The 27500-nt window shown below is 35.8% G+C and overlaps 1 protein-coding gene across 7 annotated transcripts in view; it reads left to right on the top strand.

Moving 5' to 3' along the window:
• Positions 1 to 13165: 13165 nt before the first annotated feature.
• Positions 13166 to 27500, top strand: part of LOC149134420 (uncharacterized) — a 48332-nt gene continuing 33997 nt past the window's right edge. For 3 of the 7 annotated variants that reach the window (XM_089356544.1, XM_089356546.1, XM_089356550.1), the window contains exons 1-3: positions 14019 to 14144; positions 23651 to 23683; positions 27427 to 27459. In XM_089356544.1, the coding sequence (XP_089212670.1) occupies positions 14044 to 14144; positions 23651 to 23683; positions 27427 to 27459 (167 nt within the window). In that variant the 5' untranslated portion in view covers positions 14019 to 14043. Of the gene's footprint in view, positions 13594 to 14018; positions 14145 to 14770; positions 14919 to 23650; positions 23684 to 27426; positions 27460 to 27500 lie in introns of those variants that run through there. The other 4 variants (XM_089356548.1, XM_089356547.1, XM_089356551.1 and 1 more) reach the window with 4 other exon arrangements.

Below are 27500 nucleotides of genomic sequence, written 5' to 3' on the forward strand. Positions count from 1 at the left end.
GTGTGTAATATACAGAAATAAATTTATTTCTCAAACGCGTGATAATGCTATAAAATAGAGTGATCAGGTTAAATTATCAATATGTTGCAGAAAAATACGTTACCGGCCGGCCGGGCAGTTTAGTTTAATGGTAAAACACTTGACGCGTAATCACAGAGATGTGAGTTCGAGTCTCATGGCTGGCCGGTAACGTATTTTTCTGCAATATATGGATAATTTATCCTGATCACGCTATTTTATAGTATTATCACGCGTTTGAGAAATAAATTTATTTCTGTATCTTACAATACATCTCAACGCTTCTAAAAAACAAAGAACAAACTTTGTGTGTTTACTTTCATCGTAGAGTTGAATATATGTGTGTGTTTGTGTATATATATATATATATATGTGTGTGTGTGTGTGTATGTGTGTGTATCTCTCTCTCTATATATATATATATAAATATATATGCATGTATACATATATATATACACGTATATATATATATATATATATATATATATACACATATATATATATATATATTTACACCTACACACATACATATATGCAAACATAAACATATACATACGTGTGTGTGTATGCATGTGTGAGTGTGTGTATGTTTGTGTGTGAGTGCATGTGTCTCTCTCTCTGTCTGTGTGTGGTGGTTTCATTTAGCATTAATGCAATTATTGGCCTTGACAATTATATCTGTTACTGTTTGTATCGTATCTTAACTAACGTTTGTGCAAGCGTCGGTATACTGATGTTTTGGTAATTTTCTCTAATGGGTTGCTTGCTTTACATGCACGAAACAAATATTTGTTATATTTGTATTGAAAGGAAACAAATCTGCGCCCTGTTGCATTTTATATACTTATTTCCGCATAAAAACAAATGCCACGTTATTGCCGCCATAGGCCTTCTGTAACTTCAAGTAACAAGCAACATGTTACATAGCCGTCCATTTTCAGCCTAATTTCCATAAACTCACACCATTCTGTCTTTAATAGGAAAGAGCACTCTTTGAATAATATTGTGCAATACAACGCTTTCTCCGGAAGTTTATAGCTGAATAGCCTTTTGATCAAAGGACTTCTGACTATCAACAACAGCAGCGGCAACACAAACAGTATGGAAACCCATCGTAACAACTGCATCATCAATGAAAGTTGTGCAGCAACCACAACGACAATGATAAAAGTATCTATTTATATATATTTCAGTAACTCTAAAAGCAATTCTAAATCAACAAATTCCAAAATCTTAGTTCCATTTTAAATATTTGATAAATTCAAGAAAGCGTTTTCGATCCTTGTAGTTTGTCAATGAATCATTGAGAATATAATCATCGGAAGTACTTAATGGATCCAAATGTGAATTAACCGGGACTAGGGCTCAAAAATGCATGGAAGATAAAGAGTTATGTATGACTTCGTGGCTAAAATACCTCGCTTTGCAGTAACTTTGGCCCATACTTGATCCCATGACATGACATTCGAACAAGAATGTGAACTGTGAGGTGTGTATACACACGCACGCACACACACACACACATATACACACACACACACTGACATACACACTCAATCACTCACACAGAACTATACACACACACACACACACAACCACGCACCTAAATACATATACATATGTGTGAAAGATAAAGAAAAATGCAGACAAACGAGTGGACTTTGTACAGGATGTGTATTAATAATACGCTAAGAGAAGGACAAGTTTAGTAGTTTTACATGTCGTGAATAGCTCTTCTTTCGGAATCAGCACAAAACAGGAAATTTCAAGACGTAGGAGACGAAAAAAAAAGGTTAACTATCACTTGCGGCTACAATTCAAAAGTGACCGGAAGTAGAAAGAATGAAGAGAAAGTTCCTTCTGGGACAGGAGAGTGTGAAAAGCGTCAGTGTGAATGTGGTAGCTTGTGTATGTATGGTAGCTTGTATGTGTGCGTGGCAGTAAATGCGTGAGTACGCTTATGCGTAGTAGCGTGTCTGCGTTTGTGGTATTAACTGTGTGTGTGTTTATGTTCGTGTGTGTGTGTGATAGGATCTGTGTGCGTATCTGTTACTGTTCCTCTAAGAGGTTAGCAGCTATAGTGACGGGTGTGTGAATGTATGTGTGTGCGTTTGCATATGTGCATAGATGGAAGGGTCGAAAGTGAGTAAGAGGCAGAGGCAGTCTGAAGTGGGTGTGAGTATGAGTTGGTGTGGCTGTGTGAATCGGTGAGTGTGTTTGTGTGTGTGTGTGTATGTGTTGGCATATGTACGTGTGTGTATGTACGCGTGTATGTGTTGGCATGTGTTTGTGTATGTGTTGACATATGTACGGGAATGTGTATATGTGGGTGTGCACGTGTGTTCTTGTGGAGATGCGTCTGGAGGACGTGGGTTTATATATATATATATATATATATATATATATATATATATATATATATATATATATATATATAAAAGATAATAAGAGTGAAAAAACTACAGAAGGCTTCTGTTACATGGTTAAAGTATATATTTAAATTATTGTCAGAAAAATGTAAGAAAGATGTTATAAAAATGTTATAAAATCTTTTTGGTATATAAACATTGTATACCAAAAAGATTTTATAACATTTTTATAACATTTTTCTTACATTTTTCTGACATAATTTAAATATATACTTTAACCATGTAACACAAGCCTTCTGTAGTTTTTTCACTCTTATTATCTTTTATACATCCAACCACGTGCTTTCACATACCAACTTTCTCACACACATATATATATATATATATATACATAAAATTAAACAATAGGGTAAACATTGAATATTAATTAATATCAATATCAATATATACATATGGGCAAGATGAAGGGAAAAAATCGCCAACCGCCTCGTGTAGTTACATTTTTTAAACGACCGGAAGTAGATGGACAAAGAGAAAGTGCTTTCTGCGACAGGAGAGTTTGAAGAATGTTTATCTGTGTGTATGTGTGTGTAAGTGCGTGTGTGTGTTTGTGTGTATGTGTTTGTGTGTGTTTGTGCGTATGTGTTTGTGTGTGTTTGTGTGTATGTGTGTGGTGATATTCACTGTGTGTCTGTGATGTATTATCTGTTTAGATGTATTTGTGTTGTGTGAGTGGCCTGTGTACGTGTTGATGCTGTAGTGAGATATCTGCAGCTATAGTGACTGGTATGTGTACGAGTAGTTGTGTGTGTGTATATGTGTTTTTGCACTTGCGCATAGATGGGAATGTCAGTAGTGAATCAGGGTAGTTTGAAGGGTGTCTGAGAGGTAATCTGAAATAGTATTAAGGGTGTAATAACGGGTGGGAGTGGATGTGAATGTGTTGGCACGTGTACATAGATGGAGTGAGAATGTATTTATGTGTGTATAAACATGTGTATGGGTGCGTGTGTATGTCCCACTACCTGTGTGCCAGCTTGTCTCCCTCTCAGTATATGTGTGTGTGTGTTCATGTGTGCGTGTGAGGATCTGTGTATGTGCGTGTGAGCGAGTGATTTTTTTTTTTAAATGAAAAGCGGAATTAACAGAAAGAATTAAGCAGCAAAACTTATTCTTCGTTTATCATCTTGTCTTCAGCGCTAAAGTGCGCATCACTTTTTATATGATGATCAATGTCGTTTAAGTTACACATGTCGCTAGAAAACTTTACCTCTAGCATGCTTCTTCTTCTAAGACTATGGTTCTCAGTAAAAAATGCGCTCCAACTGTAGTCATTGGTCATGTTACCTTGAAAATTTGTAGTGTATCCTTACGTATAGGCAAAGAAAGACTCTTCTCAGGCTTATGTTTATAGCGTTTGTTTACGGAGTTCACAAAATTTATTAGAGTTAGAAGCATGGAAGTGTGAAGAAGAATAAAGAAAGAGGTACCGTAACTAAATAAAGACAGTGACATTCTCCCCTTCAGTGACTGGCGCTAAGGTGTGGTATATATCACAATGATGACATATGCTCCAGTGAACGCAACGATCAACTCGATCATGCCTGGTTTTATATTCTGTAGCAGGAAGGACAGAACAACTGGCAACAATGTAGTCGATCACCTTACGTTTGTCATTGTAGGGTCTACGCTTTGTGCATACCTCATTGCGTGAGACATTAAGCTCGATATTTCCAAGTAAAGAGTCTCTGATCTTGTGCCGTTAGGATAAATCTTTGTTTCGACTCTCAAACCAGCGTTTTGCAATAAACTGATGGCGTCTTCTCATATCTGGTTTGTTTCCCGCCTTGGTTTGTTTTACAGAATTTTGCCGCCTTAGTTTCGTGTGAAGATGGTATGACCTCATTATCATCATTATAACGAGAAAAGTAAAGTAAAGTTCTCGTCTGTATTTATATGCCTCTGTCGATACTGAGTGCAATTTTTTATCCTGTTTGTGTTGTCCTTCCAACTGTATCATCCAGTCGGTGTTACTCTCGACCAACATTTGGATTCCTATAGAAGTTTGTAGGATCCTGAAATGTGGATTTGGGGTGGTCCATCCTGTTCAGTATCAGCATTTTCCTGGTCTTTATATCCATACGCTGGTGTTCGTTCAGTTTCCAATTGGTAACGTTAAGGCTATACTGGACAACTGGAACCTCCGAGTATTTTGTAGCTGTAAATGTATGCAGGGATTTCTGCTGAGTATACATGATCATACTGACACGGCTATAATACTCTTTCCTGACCACCCTGAAATCCTTTCTCTTGGTTTACCCGAGAATACTTATAAAAGCCTTCTTGAACCAGGTCCATAATAGATGTATCATAACCATTTTGAGTGGTAGCTTTACCTGTCAGTTTACCACGGTAGAGTGTAGTTTTTACACACACTTCTATGCAGATGCATGTTTGTGAGTACGTGCATGTGTTGTGTGCGTGTATATAGATTAGAAAGAAAGCCTCTTGTTTTTCTTCTTTATTCCTTTTGTTAGATCGATAATTTCTGTATAGAATTGCATCAACAATTCTTTCTTGTTTTAGAAATAATAAATAATAATAAATCTAAGATTCAAGCAATGAGAAGTACTTTTCCAATAAAAAAAAAATACACAGGAAGAAATAAGAAACAAAACCGAAATTGCCGTTTAGATTTATCTTTCAAGGGAAATAACTCACAAATATATATTCACAAAATTGAGAGTTATCTCCTATTAATAAATCATCGCGTTGTTTGTGCAGATACTGAACAAAAAATAGTGTGCATACATTTTTGTTTATATTTATGGCAATTTCGTTTAAATTGCATATGTCACTATAAAAAACTTTTCTTCTATCATATCTCTTCTTACAATACATTGATTTTCTCATCAATACTGTTTATATAAGCTAAAAAATGCATGAATATTTATCTAATGATATAAGAGAAACAGCTAAACAGATGTGTTGGGCATCATAAAGAGGAACCGCATACTTTATACTGAACATAATTTATCAAAAACAATTGCAACGTGGAAGGTGTTTATAAGCCATTTCAAATAACACACAAAAACCGTTAGATTCACTTCAACATTTAAATTTAATTTGTCAAAATATGTTCGTCGCTTTGAGACCGCAACCTGCTCACTGACAGAATTTTTTGCTGCATACAGAGATGCAAAATTCTGTGCTGCATACAGAGATGCAGGACAGAATTTTGTCATTGAACAGGTCGCGGTCTCAAATCGACGAAAATATTTTGACAAATTAAATTTAAATGTTGAAGTGAATCTAACGATTTTTGTGTGTTATTTTAAATGGCTTATAAACACGTTCTACGCTGCAATTGTTTTCGTTCCAGCACACGATCTCAGATCAGATCACTTGCTATGCAAGTACATCTCCGTGATAATTTATCAAATCATAGATAAACGTGTAAGTATTTTCTTCGTGAAGTTTATGATTATGGTGATTCATGATAGGTAAATGTGTGTGTGTGTGTGTGTGTGTGAGAGAGAGAGAGAGACAGACAGAGAGAAAGATTGTGCGTGCGTGTTCGTGAGTGCGTGCGTATGTGTGCGTGCGTATATGCGTGTGTGTGTGTGCACGCCCGTATGTGCGTGCGTGCGTGCGTCCGTGCGTGTGTGTGTGTGTGTGTGTGCGTGTGTGCGTGAGTGCGTCTGTAGCTGTGTGTAGCGCTGTGTTATTTACCATATTCTTTGCTTCTTACTCTCTTCGTATATGTAATAATTCTCACGCATACCTTCCATTTTGTTTAACACCTCCTCTTCTAATTTTTTGCTATCATTTTATGATAGTTCTTACACTCAACTTCTGTTTCCTGATTGGATAAAAATGATCAAACTTTAAAAGTGTGTAACACTGTATAACTATCTTTCTGGAATAAATGATTCACAAACTCAGATTCACTATTAAAATGTTATATCAACATGCTAAAGTCGAAAATTTCAGAATCTAAGGTGGAAACATAACATGTTTCTCTGTCCACCTCTCTATTTATTTATCTCTTTCATTTTCTCTTGATACACATTCTCTCTCCATAAGAACATATATTTTACGGTGAGTGTTTGTGTGTATGCATGTGTGTAAGGAATTTCATTAGGACGATAGATTCACTTTAAAATGGGTATGTAAACGAGGATTTGTTTTAATAGCATAATTCTTTCTTAAAAATATGATTTTTCTCATACTCACACAAGGGTTCGCTTGATGCGAGGTGGGGTTAAAGATTTAAAACATTTCTTTTTTTTTACGTGCTTTCCATCTCTCTAAAAGTATATCGCTCACATTTAGTGTGTGAGTATTTCTTACTGTGTGTTTATGCATAGGATTTTAAAATGGTACGTAAAAGATTTATTTTTCTCAATAGTATACTTTTCTGCACACACACAGACACACACACACGCACAGACATGCACATACTCTCTCACACATGCATATAAACACACACGTACACACGCACAGATACACACACAGACACGCTTGATGGGGAGTAGGGCTTAAAGATATATATAATATATCTGTTTGTTGTTGTTGCTTTAAATTGCTGCAAGTGACCATTGCATCATCACTGCACAAAATGTGTTTATGGGGGTAAATGTTTGAAAAACTTCAATATATTTTAGATGGACAAAGAAATGATAAAGGTAAAAGGTGTTGGTGTGCTGTGCTAGAAACAACAACTAGAGCCATCTTAAAGAATCTTCTCAACTCAAAATTATTTTGAAATTATAATCAGAAAGAAATTGCAGATTTGGTCTATCTGAGTCTTGAAAATATGATTAACAAAAAAATTCGTAAAGCCGAAATTTTAGGATTTCTTTTATTGATTTTTTTTTTCGTTTCAATTCAGTATTGTTTTTAATTCATGTCTCATTTTCTCTTTCGGAATGAGGGAAGTGGTGATTGTAATGATGTTCTCGGATTTCCAGATTTTTGTAACCTTCAAAAAAAATAGGCAAAATATATTCAGTCAAATGTTCAGTGAAAATATGGTCAGATTCACCTGCTAGTTTATTAATTCATCTCAGCCTTCAAGTATTAATAAAATGGCAGGTGAATTCCACCATACTTACACTAAACTTTTTGACTCAATATATTTTTTCCTAATTCTTTTCTTTCTCTTTGTTTTTTCTTTCCTTCCTTCAACTACCTTTTGTGAAAGACTGAAGACTGATGACATCGTTTAATCTGGAAAGAAACGCAGTCATTCCGGTTTAATTTGGAATATTTTACCGTTTCCTATCTTTGAATTTCGTTTCATTTTATATTTTAAACTCGTCAAAGACACACGAAATGTCTAAACATTATTCATTCATTTCATCTTCGTTTTAAGAGTCAATCTCTATTACCAATAACAGTTGCGCTCTTTTGATTGTTTTATTATTATTATCATCATTATTATTATTATTATTATTATTATTATTATTATTATTATTATTATTATTATTATTGTGTAAGAGAGCAGTGCATGCCATCAAATTGACACTGGGGCACAAATGTACGAAGCCCCCTATAACTATTCTGATTAGAAATCTGATAAGTGTACATCTAGCACATGCACCATAACTATATGTGCACAACATGCTAATATCATATCAAGATGAACAGCACATCACCTAGCAGGTGGGCCCCAGTTAGAATTGTCTGCAGGTCGAGTAGCCCATCCCACTCAAAAGGTCCCTTGATGAGGCTTCTCTAATGATGAAAAGAACACAGCCATGCTTCCAGAGATGAATTATTCAAACCCCTAAGGATTCCTCTGAGACTATAGCTATGATGTCCAATACTCCTGCTCGTGAACAAAGATGTATATATGGCAAGTTATTATGAAAGATGCTTTGTTGGTTAAGGCGAAATAACTGACAAGAGAATCTGTGTTAGTAAGCAGAATATTTGTTGTAGATCATCTTTTATACCAAGACAAACCTTGTATTATTATTATTATTATTAATATTAGTAGTAGTAGTAGTAGTAGTAGTAGTAGTAGTAGTAGTAGTAGTAGTAGTAGTAGTAGTAGTAGTAGTATATTTTCACACAGAGTACGTCAAACGTATTTAAGAACAAGCTGCGTAAGTTTTGCTAAAAATTCTTGTTTTCACACGACTGGTACATGTTTTTATGTAAAATGTTTCCGAACTTTTCTTTTTTTTTTATTTATTTTATTCAAACCACTATGTATCTTGTGATTGGTCCTTTTAAATGACAATTGTTTGCTTCACCTGCAAAAATAGAAAGAATTTTGGCTAGAGTTTAAAAAATATCATATACAAGATTACATCGTCTCGCTAAAAAATATCCAAAATGAAAAATCTTCCAACCATCAAACGTTTAACAGCTGAACACTTCCCTCCTCAATGAAAATAAGAATACGAAAGGTGCCATAGACCTGCATTTGTGGTTTTTTTAGGAGAGTGAAACATTCCTGGATGACAAAATGTCAAGGATGGAGAATTGCACTTTGATCGCGCTGAAGGTATTTCCCGATATAAAGACTGACCAGCTGGAGAAAATCAACCTGACTAGTTGAGCAGCCTGTAGAACAGATCAGAGTTCGAAGCCTTTACGGGAGTGAGTCTGGTGACGTTCTGCGTTCTACCCTCGTAACAAAAACAAAACAGGGTAAAGAAGAGCACTATCAGTGGCGTGACAGCCAATGCTATGATAAAAACAGTTAAGAGAAGGCCAGAAAAGCGTGACCAAAATAGCAACCGTGTATTGCGCAATGCAAGAAAAAGTCACACCACCAAAAATCTCTAGCAAGATTGTGTTGGTTGACAATATTACCAGAGATAGTGTCTCGATATAAATACTGGTTGGGAGACTAGACGGGCAATTACACCCGATATGCTTGATGCAGACGAATGCATGTCATTCAGGAGAGGGATTTAAGATCAACCAGTAAGGCTTAATGATAAAGCGGAGTTGCTTCCTGGAATCCAAGACAGTTTAAGTAATACACAGGGCCATGGTTATCTGAAATAGTATAGAAATAATGAAAAAATTAGTTACAGAAATTCTCAAATTTGAAGGAATCAGATGGTGTCCACGAAGATGCTGAGAGGGCTTGATGAAAGGCTGGTGCAACTGCTGGATGAATGCTCGCAGGATTAGTACTCAGCTTGATGACAAAGAAAAATATATTGTTGTGTGCCAACGATCCTGAGATGGCAACATTATATCCATCGTGTCTTCCGCTAATTTGGAAACGGTTATCAGGTACTTTGAGCGGTGCACCCTATAGATATTTAGAAAAATGCTGTTCACTAACTATTGAAGAGAAAGGGTGCCGAAAGAGGAATCACGGAACGAAAGATCAGCTGTTAATTGATTGAATAATTATCAGAAACGGCAGGCGAAGATACACAAATCTGAGCATAGCTTGGATTGGTTTTTATAAAGGCAAATGTTATGATACAACATTCTTTGATAACAAAACTATGGAAATGTATGGAGTAGCACAACACATGAAAATGGAACAGTAAGAAATTCTGGAGAACTGAATTGACAGCAGGGAATTTGGTATTAGATGTGAAGATTAGGAGATGAATCTCTCAGGGGAACAATGTATCCTCACTGATAATTGCGCTGGATATAATCGTCTTGAAGGAAACACTACAGAAGACAAAATTGGGATATGATTTGGGAAGTGGTAAAAGTAAACTTAACCATCAGGAAGTTGTTCACAATCAGTGAGATAGAACAGTTCAGTCTCGACCAGTTTCTGTGGATATTTTCGAATATGAACTCAAAATGTTCTCAAATGGTAGTGACATGAGGAAAACTTACCCGAACAGAGAGTATATATATGCCAAGTAGAGACATGAAAGTAATCGAACTTGTTTGCGGATATAAATACCTGGGGATACTTGAGGCAGTGGAATTAGTCACGATTCGATAACAGAGCAGACAAAGAAAGAATAACAGCAGTGAATGAGACAAATATTGGATTCAAAGCTGAATGTCAGAGATATTATTTTGGCAATACGCGGTCAGATCAATAAGTATCCGGACTGTTGCCATAGTAACAAAGCTAAAGTTGTCATGGCGATACCAGACCAGAGGCCTACGCAAAGTTGCAGAAAGTGTATGAGCCGTACACAAGTGTACGAGTGTTTCACACGTTTCCAAAATGGCCGAAAAACTGTTGAGACTTGCAAGCAGCAGAAGTGAGAAAAACATGGCAAACGTGCGTGCAGGTGTGACAGAAAATCGCTGAATTACAATCCATGAGCTATAAGAGGATGTCCAGATTAGTTACGGTTCATTTCAGTCAATTATCACCAACGATTTGGGTATGAGACGCATGTCTGCAAGTTTGTGCCAAAACTGCTTTCAGCTGACTAAAAGCACACTCGGGTTTCAGTTGTACATGGTCTCCTTGATAGTGTTCAGAACGATGAAAACATTCTGAAAACATTGCGCAGGCCTCTGAGCAGGTATCGCCAAGCTTTTGGCAACATTTGATGCAGATTCTCTGCTCACCTTTCTCTCTCATGTTCAATACGACGATCACACGCTACACACAATCCTTCCAAGCACTGCTAGAAAGAGTGGAAGTGAGCCAGAACGTTTAAACTTGATACGCATGCACAGCAAAGTTCACGGTCAATCTGTACCAAGCGACTTCACTCTGTATACTGTAGCTTCGTTAACATCACAACAGCCCCAATACTTATTGATCAAACCAAGTAAACACGCCCGCACTCGCAACATTTCGGGATGGGGATGAAGTGGATACAGAATGAGCTAAAGCAGTTGGATCAGAAGACAAGAAAGCATTGAGTAAATCATGGAGTCAATCACACACCTGCAGATACTGAACATATATACACGAAGAGAGCAAATGGAGGAAGGGAAATTATAAGTGTGGAAGACTGCGAGCACACCAAACGCTATATCTTTAAAAATTACCTAGCCCAAACTATGGAAAACTTATTAGTATCATGCCATCAGAGCTTATTCAAAGTAGAGAAAAAGTAAAAACTCAAAACAAGAAGTACAAAAGGATATGAAGAAGCATTACACGATAAGGAATTACACAATTAATTTCATGTAACCACAACTGAAGTTGCTGGAAATCATAGATTGAACTCGCTGAAGAAAAGAGCGCTGAAAAAAGAGGCTGATAGTTCCATACTGGCAGCACAAAACCAAGCTTTGGTCACAAATTAGAGAGTCAACATTAGGAATGTGCAAGACTCTCCACTTTTGTACGTCTGTTATAGGGCGGACGAAGCCACTGCCCGTATCGTTAAAGAATACCCTAGATTTACTCCAAGCAACTATAAGTGGTGACATGATGTAGTGAGAATGCTACAATGGAAACTATGCAAAAAGTGGGGGTCTAGAGAGCACAAACCGCTGAGAGTGGAGTGGTAGACCTGTAAAATCCTGTGGGATTTCCAAGTCCAAACAGATCAGGTGCAAGAGCATAACAACCCTCACCTGGTTGTGGTGGACAAGGAGCAGCAATGTGTTATATAATTGATGTTGCGTGTCCTTTTGACCCACGAATAATCAAGAAGGAAGGTGAAAATAGAGACACATACCATCTTATATAGTACGAAATAGCCCGGCTATAAAAAAAATGAAAGGAATGAAGATAGTGCCAATTATTGTTGGGGTCGTTGGGGACGGTATCAGAAGGCATCACTAGAAATATAAAGGAAATCAGAATAGAGTGACCCACAAAGCTGTTACAAAGGTTTTGCTTCCTTGAGACGTCCAGAATAATCAAGGAAGTATTACCTAGTCGAAAAGAACAGATAGCATGGTACTGTAGGCTGCAGTACTGTAGGCTCCAATACTTCAGGAGTTCAAACAAAACCAGGGTTAAAAGGAATAATAATAATAATAATAATAATAATAATAATTCCTTTTTTGGAAACAAGCGCCGGGCATAAAATGAAAAGGGACAATATAAAATTAGGACTTAGCACAAAAACTCCTGTATACAATAAAAACAATTATCCCCAAAATTTGAATACTGAAATTCCTCCAAAGTGGGGATTTCTGCCCAGGGTTAACAAAGAAACTCACACCTCTTGGTCACCCTAGTCTCCAAGGACATTCAAGTTAAAATTTCTCACTTCCTCATCTCTTTTCACGTATAAATACCTTTTACGAATTGGCCAGTTCACATGGGCTATCCCCACTATATTCAACCATCAAAAAAAAAAAAATGGGGGAGAGCAGATCTCGCCTCTCTATCCTCATTTTTATCTTCAACTGGAATTTGCAAAAGATGATGAGTTCTGGTCAAAGAAAAGCCTGTTGGGCCATCCCATAAATAATGCCTCTCTTTATACTTAATGAATTTTTCAAAATTAAGATAAAGTTATTTTTTCAATCTAAAATATACTCTCCTTTATTTTCTACAATGCTCCTCCAAATCTGGTAGGCTTGACAGGCCCCCTCATCAAACATTCACTTCTCCGCGACGAAGAGTACTCCAACAGTATTGTTCTGACCTCTACAGAATACCTGATACCATTAACTAATCTGTTGAACGGAAGCACCGATTGTTGCAAGTGTTACTGAAAATCGTCAGTCATCTATATATGACTGGTCTTAAAATATTTAAAAGACGTGATTCTCTGCGATAAAATGTTATGACAGTTGTTTATAAATACTGTACAGCCATAGAAATGTGTATGAGGCTAGACAAATGTGGCAAACCTATTATACTAATAATCTGTTGTTATTATTTAAAGTATGTCATCGATATCAAGTACTTCAACCAAAACCAGTTTTACAAACTCTTTAGAGTTCAGGTAACTGGTAAAATAATTCTCAGATGAATGATAATGATACAAGTAAAAAAAAAACGATGATAAAATCAGATAAGTTTAAATAAACAAGCTTTATCAAATATAGTGAATATAGGAACGCTGAGACAGAGAAAACAAGAACAGCTGAGGAAGGCCAGAAGCCATCTCACCTTCAAATGAATATGAAATGTGTAAACGATTTAGCGACTGTCAAATGACACGTGACACGCCCATTACGTCATCACTAAGGGCACCTACTTCATGATTATAATTGTATGGTTCGTTATACATGTGTAATATAACAGAAGAATTACCACCAATATGACAAAAAGCGAATATGGAATAATCGATCCTGCAAATAACGATTTAAGTCATCTAAGATTTAGAACAAGGTAAGAGAGGCATTATTGCATTATTATCTACATATGTGTGTGTATTTATGCGGATTTATGTGTTTATTTATATACATATGTATCTAGTATGCGTACGTGAGCATGTCTGTGTGTGAGAGAGTGCTGGTGTGTGTATTTATATATACACATTCATATTTAGAGACGGGGTGGGTAGCGCGTGAGGGAAATATGTGCGGGAATGCGTATGTATATTTGTGAAAGGACGTTGTATATATACGTACATCACTTTCAGGAAATTGTTGCCAATAATTCAATGGATCTGTTATAACGGTGTCGTTAATAAATGTCTAAATACGGGGTTGACCTTACCTAGCATCTTTTCGGGTTCGACTATACCTTTCATCCTTTCGGTGTCGACAAATTAAGTAATGGTGAAACACTGAGGTGTGGGCGTCTATGTAATCGACTTTCTCCCTTTTCCACCCATTCATGTCTTGTAGCAACAGTAGAAAGAAATATAGGTCAAACGACAGCGAGCGAAATGTATCATTACAACTGTGCCTATACTTGCATTTTGCACTTATCAACAGGTGAGCATTCAAGCGTTTTAACTTAGATACTTGTCAAAGCAATGTGTGTATGTGAGGGCGAGAGAGAGAGAGAGAGAGATAGTGAATGAGAGAGAGAGCATATCTGTATGTATTTGTTCGTAAGTACATATATAAATACATAGTTGTTAAGCAAATTATGGTAGAATAAATACCAGATATACTATAAATGGTTAGTGGTTTAAGAAGCCTTGCATTGTTGCAATCTAATTACTGAAACAGAAGTGACGACGTGACTGGTGGGCTGAGATCTGGTTCATAGCACTTATCAAACCATGTTTAAAAGATGGCAGGACAAATATTTCGAACTTGAAGTTACATTGTAACTTGAGTCGATTAAAATTACCCACATACATATACATTTGGTCGTTCTTTTTGTTAGCATTTATAAACTCTATGTCAAGATATTCAATTTGCAATTCTCAAATTTTGGATAGGTTTGATAACATTGTATTGACATATATTTTACTGATATATCCTATCTCTATATATATTCGTGTATATGTACATGTTAATAAATATGTGTGGTGTGTGTGCGTGAGTGAGAGTGCATTTGTGTGTGTATGTGTGTGTGTGTGTGTGTGTGTGTGTGTGTGTGTGTTTATGAATTACAAACACTTGTCGGCATTATAAGGTCAGACCAACAACAAAGTTATAATTTTGTCACGGGACTTTTTTTCATACGGGACTATTTGTGACGCACATGGAATAGATTTCTTTGAGGTGGGGTGCCTGAACTCGCTAGCCGATGAATTCGTAAGTGCCTTTCTTATCGTTGATTTTTGGTGTCGCATGGCCAAGAATTACCGTGAATTTTTTTAGAGACACTTTCAAATTTATCAGAATATTGAGGCTGAAGATTGGAATAGTGAAATTTCCATTCACTTAACCATGAAACGATTCGTATCCAATTAACTAAAGGCTTGGTTTGTTTACGCTTTTCCCTCCGGTTTTTTGTTCTATGTGTGCCATAAATATCGCCATCCACTTTAGAGAAAAATTTGTAGTTTGGAATCAGTAGTTCTTTGACTGCTATTTCTAAATTTTCAGTATGTTGGAGAAGCAACTCAATTGCTAATCCCTGTATATTTATAATGATAAATAGTTTTACCGATAAAGGTTTTTTTCATACTGAACTACTTGGCAGAATTGTTAATTATTAATTCTATTATTAATTGACGATTCTCTGCCCTTATTCTTGTATATATATATATATATATATATATATATATATACATATATATATATATATATATATCTGGCCGTAAAGCCTTTTCTGTTTGTTTTCCTGTCTTGTTTTTTGTCCGCCACTACTACATTCCTCCATGGCAAGATTTAATTTGCGTATACAAATTTAATCGGCGGTCCATGAGATGAGCCGTTTTAACGATGCGTCCTGCCCAAGCTCGTCGAAACGCCGGTGTTAAAACGTGGGTAGCTGATGAAGTAGAATGTTCTCTATGTGGCTTGTGTGTTTTCTCGTCTACGTTTTGTTTGCAATGTTCTGGACCCAGATATGCCCCTATACATACAGGTGGATGTCGGTATGCACATACGTGTACGTATATATGCATATACTCATTTACTATTTGTTTATATATATATATATATATATATATATATATATATATATATATATATATATATATATATATATGACCGTATATTATTATCATCATTATTATTATTATTATTATTATTATTATTATTATTATTATTATTATTATTATTATTATTATTATTCAGTAGTTTTATTTTTATAACGTGCTTTCACTTCACTACCGAGCGCAGCTCTGTGCGCCTTGGGTATGTGCTGTGGTTTGCTGTGGTGCTCTTATGTTTACTGTATTGAAAGTGTTTTGCGTAGAATGTATGCAGTACCCAGTAGTGCAATTTTCTGTATGTTATATATATTTGTAAGTCCTGCTATTTTTGTTATGTATTTGTCTGAATATTTTTTTTATTATACCTAAGGCACCTACTATGATAGGAATTGTTTCTGTTTCTAGATTCCACATTCGAGTTATCTCTATTTCCAGGATTATTATTATTATTATTATTATTATTATTATTATTATTATTATTATTATTATTATTAGTTTCATACACACTCAATAGGCTACACCGACTGGATATAAGAAATCCTAACATCAGGCAACAGCAACTAACCTTAGATGCCAAGAACCCTCCTAAGTAGCCTAGGTGTCCCTAATGACACTGTTTTCTAGAGCTGTACTAAATTGGGCTTTATGCCTATTTCCTTTATCCATTTGTTCAGTTCTTTATAGGTAGTTCCCAATGTACCTATAACTACTGAGATACGTTTTCCCGCACTTTCCATTGTCTCTATAATTAAATAGCTAGGTTCTGGTACACTGCTATTTGTTTCTATACTTCTCATATACATTTTTCATCATGTAGGAGTGTAAAGTCACTTAACTGGCATTTTCTATTTTCTTTATCTACTACAACCAAATAAGTCGTTCTAACTTCTATTACTCAGTAAGTCTGAATTTTAAAGTCCCACAACAGCTTGTATTTCTTATTCTCTGGTACTTTACTAGGTTCATGCTCATACCATTTATCAGTATGTTCAAATCTGAGGTTTCTACATAGCTTCCAGTGGATTACTAGATTGTCTATCTTGACTTTTATGCAAATACTCCTAAATGTCTGATCTTTCGCAGCCACCAACAAACTTTATGTCTCCCTTTGCAGCTTTCCTTTCTGCAACCAGAACCATGTCTCACGACAACTATCTTCTGCAACTATCTTTTTTTAATCAACCATGCATTGCCTTCTCCTGCCAGTCAGGTAGTTTTTCTGGTTTTTAACTTCATTTGAATTTTTAGTTTCCTTATGTCTTGCTGTGCGTCTAGCAGCTTTTTATAAATTTACTTCACTATTACCTACTTAGGAGTCTTTATCTAGTCTAGCTAACTCCACGCAGTCTTCTACTGATATTAACGCTCTTCTGCCTTCCTTTCCAGGTAGGTATAATCTTGCTACTCCTGCCCTTTTGTGGAGTCTTCCATTCAAAATAAATTTCGCCCTAATTCTTCTGTCTAGCTTTGCTAATTCAGTTTTTGTCCAATCTAAAAAAGCTGCTGATTACCTAAGTGATGATACTGCCCAAGTATTTACAGCCTTCTCTAGATTAGGACCATTTAGCTATGACTTTATTAGCTTCCTCACTGTTCAAATGTACTACTCAATTTTCGTTTACATCTCTATAGTTAGTACTCTGTCAGATTCTAATACACTTAGATACTTATACCTCTGTCTTCCTTTCAATAATATTAATGTATGACCATCTGGTAATTGGATGCCTTGGCTGTTGACTACCTGTCCCCTTCTCATCACTAATATTGCACACTTATCCGTATCAAATTCCATACCTATATCTTTTCTGAAGTGTCTTACAGTATGCATTAAGGAATCTATCTTTTACCCATTCTTACTAAAAAGCATCAGATCATCCATGTAGAGCAAATGGTTAAATTTTCCCTTACTATTTCTGAACTGATACTCTCCCTTTGCCTTCCTTAATACTAAATGAAGGGGATCAAATATAACACAAATATTAAAGGTGACAACGTGTCCTCCAGGAAAATTCCTCTTTTGATATTAACTTCTACCTGCATGTCACCAGAGTAGATATCTACTTTCCATTTCTTCATACTATAACTAGATAATTCTCTTATGTTGTCTACTATACTGAATCCATGAGTGTATTATCATGTCATAGGTTTCCTATAACCTTTCCATGTTATTGTTAGATTTTTCTTTCTAGCGTTTAATTCATTTAGAACTGCTTTGTCTGTTCCTCCTGCCTTCTTCCTGCAACCTTTCTGTTCTTCTGGCAGTAAGAATGGGTTGTCAAGGTGCTCGTAAATGATTCCTGAAAGCATTCCTGCTCACAGCTTCCACACCAATGTAAGCAAGTAATCTGTCTATTGTTGTTAGCTTTTATTTTTCATGATGAGTATTGTCCTACCTCTAGTCCTCCAATCTGGCATTATTCCTCCATTAACGCAACCTTGAAGTTGTTCCCTCCCCCCCCCCCCATGTAAACTACTAAATTTCTCTAACCAGTAACGTTGTACTAAATCTGGTCTTGGCCATTCGAATTCGGCATTTTTCCTAACACTTTACTCATTAATGCACTAGTTAATTTTAGATCTGACTGCTTCTCTCTCAGTATGCCTTCCCTCACTATTTCTTCCCTCACTTTTTTAACCGTACCGCATCTCCATTATGGTTGACTGGCTTATCCTAAATATTACTCCAGAAATTTCTAGCTTCTTCTACATTAGGTTCTTCATCTTCCTCCACAATACATTTGATTATAAATTCCCCTCTGGTCTATCTGAAATAATCTATTCCGTTGATACTGATCTATTCTTTTCTGATATCTCGGGAGCGTGCCTGCTTCTATTATGATACGTTGTATCATCTCTTCTATTACTGTCCCAAATCCTTTCTCTTTGGCTATGTATCTTTTCTCGGGAAAAGATTTGTACCTTGTGTTTCCTAACTTGTTCAGGTTCCAGGTTTCTATTCTACTCAGGTATTGTCTTAAAGTCCTGACTCTCATTTGTGGTATCCTTTTTCTCATTTGTTCTTTTTTTAAAGATGTCTAATCGTCTGGTGATTACTACCTCTCTTGCAGAGATCATTAATTTATTGTTTCCTATACTTTTAGTATCAATCCTACTGATAGCAGAATCTACTTTCCTAGTCATATCTAGGAGCCACCTTTTGCTTGTGCCGATTAATGCTGGCAATCTTTTTCGTACTTCTCTACTCATTACTTCCTGCAATTATAACTAAGATCTTTGATCTTCCTCACTTAAATCACTTAGTTCGCGTGTGCCAGTTGTTCCTTCCTTATTGGTAACGCTATTATTATTGTTTCCTTTAGGTTCTTCTTTGGTTTGATCTGTATCTCTTACGTTGTTGTTTGTCTTTCCCACTGCCTGGTCTTTCTTTTCCAGTTCTCTTGTGACCTCTTCTACTTCCAATTCTGTCATCAATTTTTTTCTCCAAATAACATTAGCCTGATCAACTAATTTCTGCTCGTCACTTTAAACATACCCTTCTCTACCAAAAGTGTTGACATCCGTTTTCTATAACCCCTCTTTTGAGGTTCACTTTCTAAATAGCACTGCATCACTATCCTGTTTTGTTCGCTGGTCCATATCCTCCTCCCTGATGCTGCATTAGGATAACAGCTATGGTCAGTCTGCATCTTTACTGAACCATTGCTGAGCGAGAGGATTTCTCTTATAGGTCCAGCTTCATTTTCCCGGTTACAACCAGATTCTACGCTAACTCCTGTCCCTTATATACTAAATTAAGGTAAAGTTTGTCACCATCGTCATCACCACTATTATATTTCGACATCCGTAAGTTTCAAGTAACATTTTATTATATCATTTGTTGCAACTGTGTACTGGTGGGATGGTGTGTGATCCATTTTTTTTAATTATGGTGCGGGGATATTAAATTGGATTTGTGCTTTGTTATGGAATTTGATTTTAGTCTTTTTTTATGAATTTTTGTATTGTGTGTTGTTTATGCAGCGCAGGTTGTGTTTTGTCGGGGATTGGCTTTTCTATGGCACATGTAGGTTTTGTTAATTTTGTCGGGTATTTACAGTATGAGGTTTTTCATGCATGTTTTGGAATGGTATTGCATAGTAGTATATGTAATGCATAAATCAACTATTTGATACAGATCTATATTTAAGAGATGAGGAATTATGTGCATTATTTACATTATTTACATTTGACGGATATTTGTCCTCATCTTGTTTGTTGTTCACTCAACATCGCCATATATTCTGCAGATACTTGTTATGTTTACTTTCATTATATGTTTGTGGTAATTTCTGGTGGGGAGGCTTTGGTCTTATGCTGAAATTAAAAATCCTTCAGTCTCTACTTTGAGTCTTGAGCTTCTCAACCATTTCTGGGATTTTTCTCTGTCTATTTTTTTGCATTTAGTTTAGCCCAGTATTTGCCATGAAGGGGGTTTTCTTACCATCATTTTATCATGGTCCGTTGCTGTTCTAGTTGTTGTTTGGATTTCATTGGTTTCATAGCTTTTGTTGTTTCTTCTTCTTCTTCTTCTTCATATTTGTTAGGTAGTATGATTCATTGTTTGTATTTGTCAGCTTCCTTAAATACTGGAAAAAGCTTTTTGTTTTGCTCGTGTTTTGTGGCAATTTGTATTATATTTCCTTGCTTCTGAAGTAGGTATTTTGCATTCCTATGGTGGCTATTTTATAATAGTTTTCCAGCTATATAAGACCTTTACCACCTTCTGTACGTTCTATATATACTCTTTCTATGTCAGATTTTGGGTGCTACATACTAGATCCTGTCATTATTTTTCGTATTTACCTGTCTATTTTCGTTAGTTCATTTAGCGTCCAGTTAAGGATATTGTAGCTGTAACATATAACTGGGACGGCTAAAGTGTTAATACCTATTATCTTGTTTTTAACATTGAACTTTATTTTCAGTATTGACCTAACTCGTCTATAGTATTTTTTCTTTATTTTCTCTTTCATTTGTGTGTGCTGTATCCTATCTAGTTCATTGATATCTAGATATATGTATGCCTGGCTTTGGTATAATTTTCTTATTTCATTGGCTTTATCTAGTATGATGTTGCTACACTTAACTAGATTTCCACTTTTCAAGGGTTTCTTTGAGGCAATTTTCTAATCCAAATTTGATATATATTTCTTTGGTAAATCAATGTACTGTCTTTATTAATGTTTCCAGCTATTGATAATTTGTATCGTATAGTTTTAGGTCATCGATATATAAGAGGTGGCTGTTTGATTTGCCGTAACTTTTATAGCGCATCCAGTTCTAATTAGCATGTGAAATAAATGTGTGAATGCCAAGCAGAACAAGAGTGGAGAGAGCGTGTCTCCCTGGAATATTCCTCTTCTAACGGGGATGGCTTTCGTTTTCACAAGTCCCTCTTTTGTTTGGAGCTTTAGCACTGTCTGCCATTTATTGATAGAGTGCCTTATGTATTTTATAATTATTGGTGCCACCTTGTTTATGGCTAGTGTTTCTAGAATCCACGTGTGGGGAACACTGTCGAAAGCCTTTCGGTAGTCGATCCAGGCCATACTGAGGCCTTTCTTCTTTCTGCGGCTGTCTTCAGTTATGGCTTTATTGATCATTAATTGATCTTTAAAGACGTATGAGCCCTTGCAGCATCCCTCCTGCTCTTTTGGAAACAGATTGTTTTCTTCCGGGTGCTTACACAATCTCTGCAATATTATTGCAGTGAAGGTTTGTAGATTGTAGCGAGACAGGTAATAGGTCTCTAGATTTGTGGTTTCGCCATTTCTCTGGATTTGGGAATTAGGATAGTTTTCTCTTCGTGAGCCATTTAGGTATTTTCTCTGACTCTGTTAGTATGTAGTTAAAGATTTCAGTCAGGTGTTTGTGTATTACCGTCAGATATTTTAACCAGACGTTGGAGATCTTGTCGTGTCGAGGTGCCTTGGAGTTGCTTAGTCTTTGCAGTGCCTGGGTGACCTCTTCAGTTGTTATAGGAGCCCAGAGTTGCTCAAGTGCTACGTTAGTCGTTTTAATGGTCCTTTTCCGAAGTTGTTCCTTCACCGACCATATTTCTTTCCAAAATCTTTCCACTTCTTCTGATGATGGTGCTTCATAAATGTCTATTTTATTTTTGCCAAGTACTTGATAGAATTTTTGGTGGCTGGAATTGAACTGTTTGTTTTGTTCAAAGAAACTTTGGCGTTTCCCATTCCGGCGGTCCTTTGTACTTTGGCAAGGATATCTTGCTTTGTATTGATTGTCTACTAATTTCGTTTAAAATCGACAGAATGTTTCTCTTTTTTTTAAATTTTTTTTCTTGGATATTATTTATCCACAAGATTTGTTTGGGTGGTGGAACTCCTGTTTGGATGGGTTTGAGGAAGTATGCTGCTTCTTTTATGGTTGCAGTGTCTGCTGCATATATTATGCCATTTAGCTCAGTGATATTGCAGTTGTTTCTGTGGCTATTAGTTCCGAGACGGCCAGGTTTATGCTATTTATTGTTGATGAATGTTTTATTGTCTATTTTGATTTTTGGGATGTATAATCTGTGGTCCATTCTGACATCTGTGCTGTTCTGTTCTTTGACAATTCTCATTTTTATAGTATCATAATCATTATGTTCCCCTTTACTGTTTCCCGGATTTAGATTTGTTTCTCCTTCCTCTTCATTCATATGTTTGTCTGTGGTGTTCTGGATTGGTGCTTTTTGTACATTATTATACATCCCTACGGTCTGGGTTTGTTGTTTTTTGTTTACTTCGTTTTTGTTGGAAATGTTACGTTTGTCGTCGTGTTTTACTATCTCAGTGTTTATATTATTTTGCATTGTTGTGTGGTTACTATCTGCATTTTCCTGATGTATTTTTCCATTCAAATGTTCTATTTCTATTTCTGATATCGTTTTGCTTTGACAATATATCTTCGTGTGTTAGCTAGTTTATTAGGGTTCATTGTTGTATCCAAGTCTTTATTTAGGTTATGTTTCTTCCATATGTTATATGTAGATGTTGTTGAGTTTTCGTTCTTTGAGTAGAGCACTGCCGTAAAATAAGCGTGAAGGATTGAAATATATTTCTCACTTGTCCATTTATGTCTTTTTGGTTTTATTTGCGCGACATGAGGAACAACGCCCGCCTTTTATTTTGACGGTCATCATTTTCGTACGGTACCGGAGCGTTCACTGGTGTTGTCAAATTGTTTTGCACGTGTTGTCTTTCGTACTTATTGTGTAACAAGTTTAAAGCACGCACTTCCCGGTTGTTATTCTTGGGCAGAATAATACCGGTATGATATAATTTATTTGTATTTTATTTTCATGGTGTTTGGGGCCGGAGATGGTCTGTTGTTGATGGATCGTAATGTATCATGCGTGTTTACATGTGCTTTGCGAACAGTGGAGACGATATCCAGTTAAAATACATCATTTCATTTGCAAAATAGAAATAAATTTCAATGAGTATTACTTACTCGGATATAGTCAACTATTTTTGGCTCCATGCGATGTCTTTATTTCCGATGCTTTTGAATAAATTTGGGAGCAGTGTTTTATCGCTCTCACACGGTAAACGTCCTTGTGGTATATTATTACCATTATTATTATTATTATTATTATTATTATTATTGTTATTGTTATTGTTATTGTTGTTGTTGTTGCTGTTGTTGTTATCATCATTAGTTCAAATTCTACTGAGGTCGACTGTGCCCTTCATTAAATCATAATCGATGAAAGAATTATCCGTTGAGCAATGGGATCAACACAATGAAGTAGCCCACTCACACAAAAGTTCAAGGCTTGTAGCTATAAGTGAAACAACAATTTTTATTATAAAAACTTTACCGTCATTATCAAAGAAATTATTATTAATGCTAGAATTTATTATATTTTATATATAGGTGCAAGACTTGGTTCAATGAACAAAAAGAGATGTGAGTATAACGTTTATATTTGTGAAAAACGTGAAAGTGTTTATGTGTGCATGTGTGTGTGTGTGTGTGTGTGTGTGTGTGTGTGTGTGTGTGTGTGTGCGCTCGCGTGTGTGTGTGTGTGTACATAATATTCATAAGACACATCATACAGGGAAGAAGGGTGCATCTGAAATACTTTATAACAGGTGTAGTTGTATGAATATAGTTACATTGATGGATATATATGTTTATACGATGTTACATGAGCCTAAGCAGGTATCTCATGCCATAAATTACCGAGAGTTCATAACATAAGATGTTGTTATGTTGGCAACCTAATGTGGTTCTAACAGGGAAGAATGCTACAGATATTTAGCCCTAGGAAACATCGTTTCTAGTTGGCCATGACACATTTTCTGTGACCTTACTTATTAGACATTTTCACTCAACAATGAGGTTTGTGTTTTAAGGTTATCCACCAACTAGTATTTTCATCGAGACACTATCTCTAATAAGATTATCAACCAAGACTGCAGAGCTCTTACTAGCAATAAATTGGACCAGTTCCCTTCACATTTCTTTGTGTTGCGAACCATGATCTCGATTCTCACTTGGAGACAGGTTAGCGTCATTTGGTTTCATATCTTCATCCATATATTACTCCGGAGTCAAGTCCCGATTCGCGGTTCATTCGCCTTCATCCCTGTTGGATACAGACAGGTTGTCACCACTGTGACTAACGAGTCCTATCTTCTCCAGTTGTAAATCAGAGCGTTGCTTCTCCTAAACAGACTGCTAACCAAGGCTCACAAGTTGTCTCTACCCGTTTTTGCAATGGTCATTGACTCTTTTCTTACTTTCTTCGCCCTTTGGTAGGTTTTCTTTTTGATCACGCAGGGTATCGAATACCCACGCTTCTCATCAAATAAGCTTAGTTGGGTTGCCAGTTTAGTCGCCGATGACTCGATGGTTTCACAACGCCACTTGTTAATCATTCTAGGTAAATAATTCAATCTGGGTAATTACGTACATGTTCACTATTATAGTATCTAGTTCAAAACGGGGCACCAGTATTTTCTTAACGAAACACTAACGAAACACTTTGAAACTTGGGACACTGGTAGAATGTGTCATATAAAACATATTTTACTCTTAGTCTTCTTTACAAAAAAAACGTACATCGCAAGTTATTCCATGTTAAAGTTGTCGTATTTCTGTAATTTCCACCAATCATTGACGTCTATTCAGCTGAATAGAGTTACTGCTGACCGGTCATAAAAATGTTATTCCCTGTGACATATTTCATCCGGTTTAAGCGTAATTTATACGCATATATTGTTTATATAATAAATTACGCTGTGCATATCTATGTGTGTAACAATTTTAGAGTTCGGATTCTAGAGTTAGTGTTAGTTTTAGGGTTAGGGTTAGGGTTAACAGTCTAGTTAGGGTTAGGGTTAGGGTTAGGGGATTAATACGATATACACCGTTACAGCGCTAACTGTTTTCAACTGAATAGACGTCAGTGATTAGTAGAAATTATCGAAATAAGACAAATTTGTACTTGAAATAAATTCGAATACAAAATTTTTTTTCTGTTCTATAACACAAAATAGATAAGTATACGAAGTTTGAAAGTCTTTCGGTACCAAAAACACTACATAAAACATAAATGAAAACTGGTGCCCCCGTTTTGAACAAGATCCCTATTATATTTTCACTATTACTCCAATAATACCTATCTTATTATTTAGTTGTTGACTACTATAGTTTAACAATTATTACTGTAATGTCAAGGGATCCTAATATTGTCTCCCCTGGTTTCTTTAGACAAAATTAGCAAATTTATGGTAATTGGTTTAGCTACTGCTGATGTTGCTGTGGCGTTAAATAGGGAAGTGGGGTTGATGTGTCTACTAATACAGGCTGTTTGATTGGATTGCTGCTTGACATGACTGGCACTGGGTGGGAAGGGTTTTTTGAGAAGAGCGTCGACAAGTTGAAACTAGCATAGCTATGACATAGAAATGTATAAACATCATCTCAAAGTTTTAAAGAGCTATAGTAGTCAATGCATAGACGCTCCATTGTATTTACGATAAAGGAATTTATCTATAGAAAATCGCATCGTAGTTAAGATATAAACGTTTATAAACATCGAAAGGTTTTTAGCAAAAATAGAAAGTAATGGAAAAGCTTACGCATTTTGTGAGAGACCTATTATCTGTCCCGCTACAATCTACAAACCTTCACTGCAATAATATCGCAGAGATTGTGTAAGCACCTGGAAGAAAACAATCTGTTTCCAAAAGAGCAGGAGGGATGCTGCAAGGGCTCATACGTCTTTAAAGATCAATTAATGATCAATAAAGCCATAACTGAAGACAGCCGCAGAAAGAAGAAAGGCCTCAGTATGGCCAATGCACCGTGTGAATAACAGCAGCACTAAGAACCCATTAGAAGAAGAAGGGAGGAGGAGAGAGAGAGAGAGAGAGAGAGAGAGGGAGAGGGAGAGGGAGAGAGAGAGAGTGAGTGTGTGAGAGGAAACGAAGAGGAAACAGTCAGGCCCGCTCACAAAAATGCCAGCGTAGGGCGAATTTATGTATAGAACTAGATGTTTTAGGAGGACCTAGCATATCTAAGACTAGGAAATTTATAAAATCTTTGAGTGGAGCTGTCGACAAATAGTTAAAATATAGCAATTTGTAAGCAACATCGCAAAGTTTTAGATTTCAATATTAATCAATCTATAAACACCCCATTTTGTTTACAATAAAGAATTTTCTCTATGCAAAATTTGATCGTAGTTAAGATGAAAACATATAATCATCATCATTATTAATATTATTATTATTATTATTATTATTATTATTATTATTATTATTATTATTATTATTATTATTATTGTTATTTTATTAATATTTCTAATAATAATAATAATAATAATAATAATAATAATAATAATAATAATAATAATAATAATATTAATAATATTTTATCATCATTATCATCGTCATAGGCATTAACACTGAGTGCCAGGCAGAACAGGAGTGGAGAAAGCGTTTCTCCCTGGAATATTCCTTTTCTAACGGGGATGGCTTTCGTTTTTACCAGTCCTTCTTTTGTTTGGAGCTTTAGCACTGTCTGCCATTTATTCATAGAGTGCCTTATGTATTTTATAATTATTGGTGCCACCTTGTTTATGGCTAGTGCTTCTAGAATCCACGTGTGGGGAACACTGTCGAAAGCCTTTCGGTAGTCGATCCAGGCCATGCGAACAGTGGAGACGATATCCAGTTAAAATACATCATTTCATTTGCAAAATAGAAATAAATTTCAATGAGTATTACTTACTCGGATATAGTCAACTATTTTTGGCTCCATGCGATATCTTTATTTCCGATGCTTTTGAATAAATTTGGGAGCAGTATTTTATCGGTCTCACATGGTAAACGTCCCCGTTGTATATTATTACCATTATTATTATTTTTTTTTTTTTATTGTTATTGTTGTTGTTGTTGTTGTTGTTGTTATCATCATCATTAGTTCAAATTCTATCGAGGTTGACTGTGCCCTTCATTAAATCATAATCGATGAAAGAATTATCCGTTGAGCAATGGGATCAACACAATGAAGTAGCCCACTCACACAAAAGTTCAAGGCTTGTAGCTATAAGTGAAACAACAATTTTTATTATAAAAACTTTACCGTCATTATCAAAGAAATTATTATTAATGCTAGAATTTATTATATTTTATATATAGATGCAAGACTTGGTTCAATGAACACAAAGAGTTGTGAGTATAACATTTACTTTTGGAAAAAATGTGAAAGTGTT

The sequence above is a fragment of the Octopus bimaculoides genome, chromosome 8, assembly GCF_046866305.1.
Source record: "Octopus bimaculoides isolate indiv1 chromosome 8, ASM4686630v1, whole genome shotgun sequence".
Lineage (NCBI taxonomy): Eukaryota > Metazoa > Mollusca > Cephalopoda > Octopoda > Octopodidae > Octopus > Octopus bimaculoides.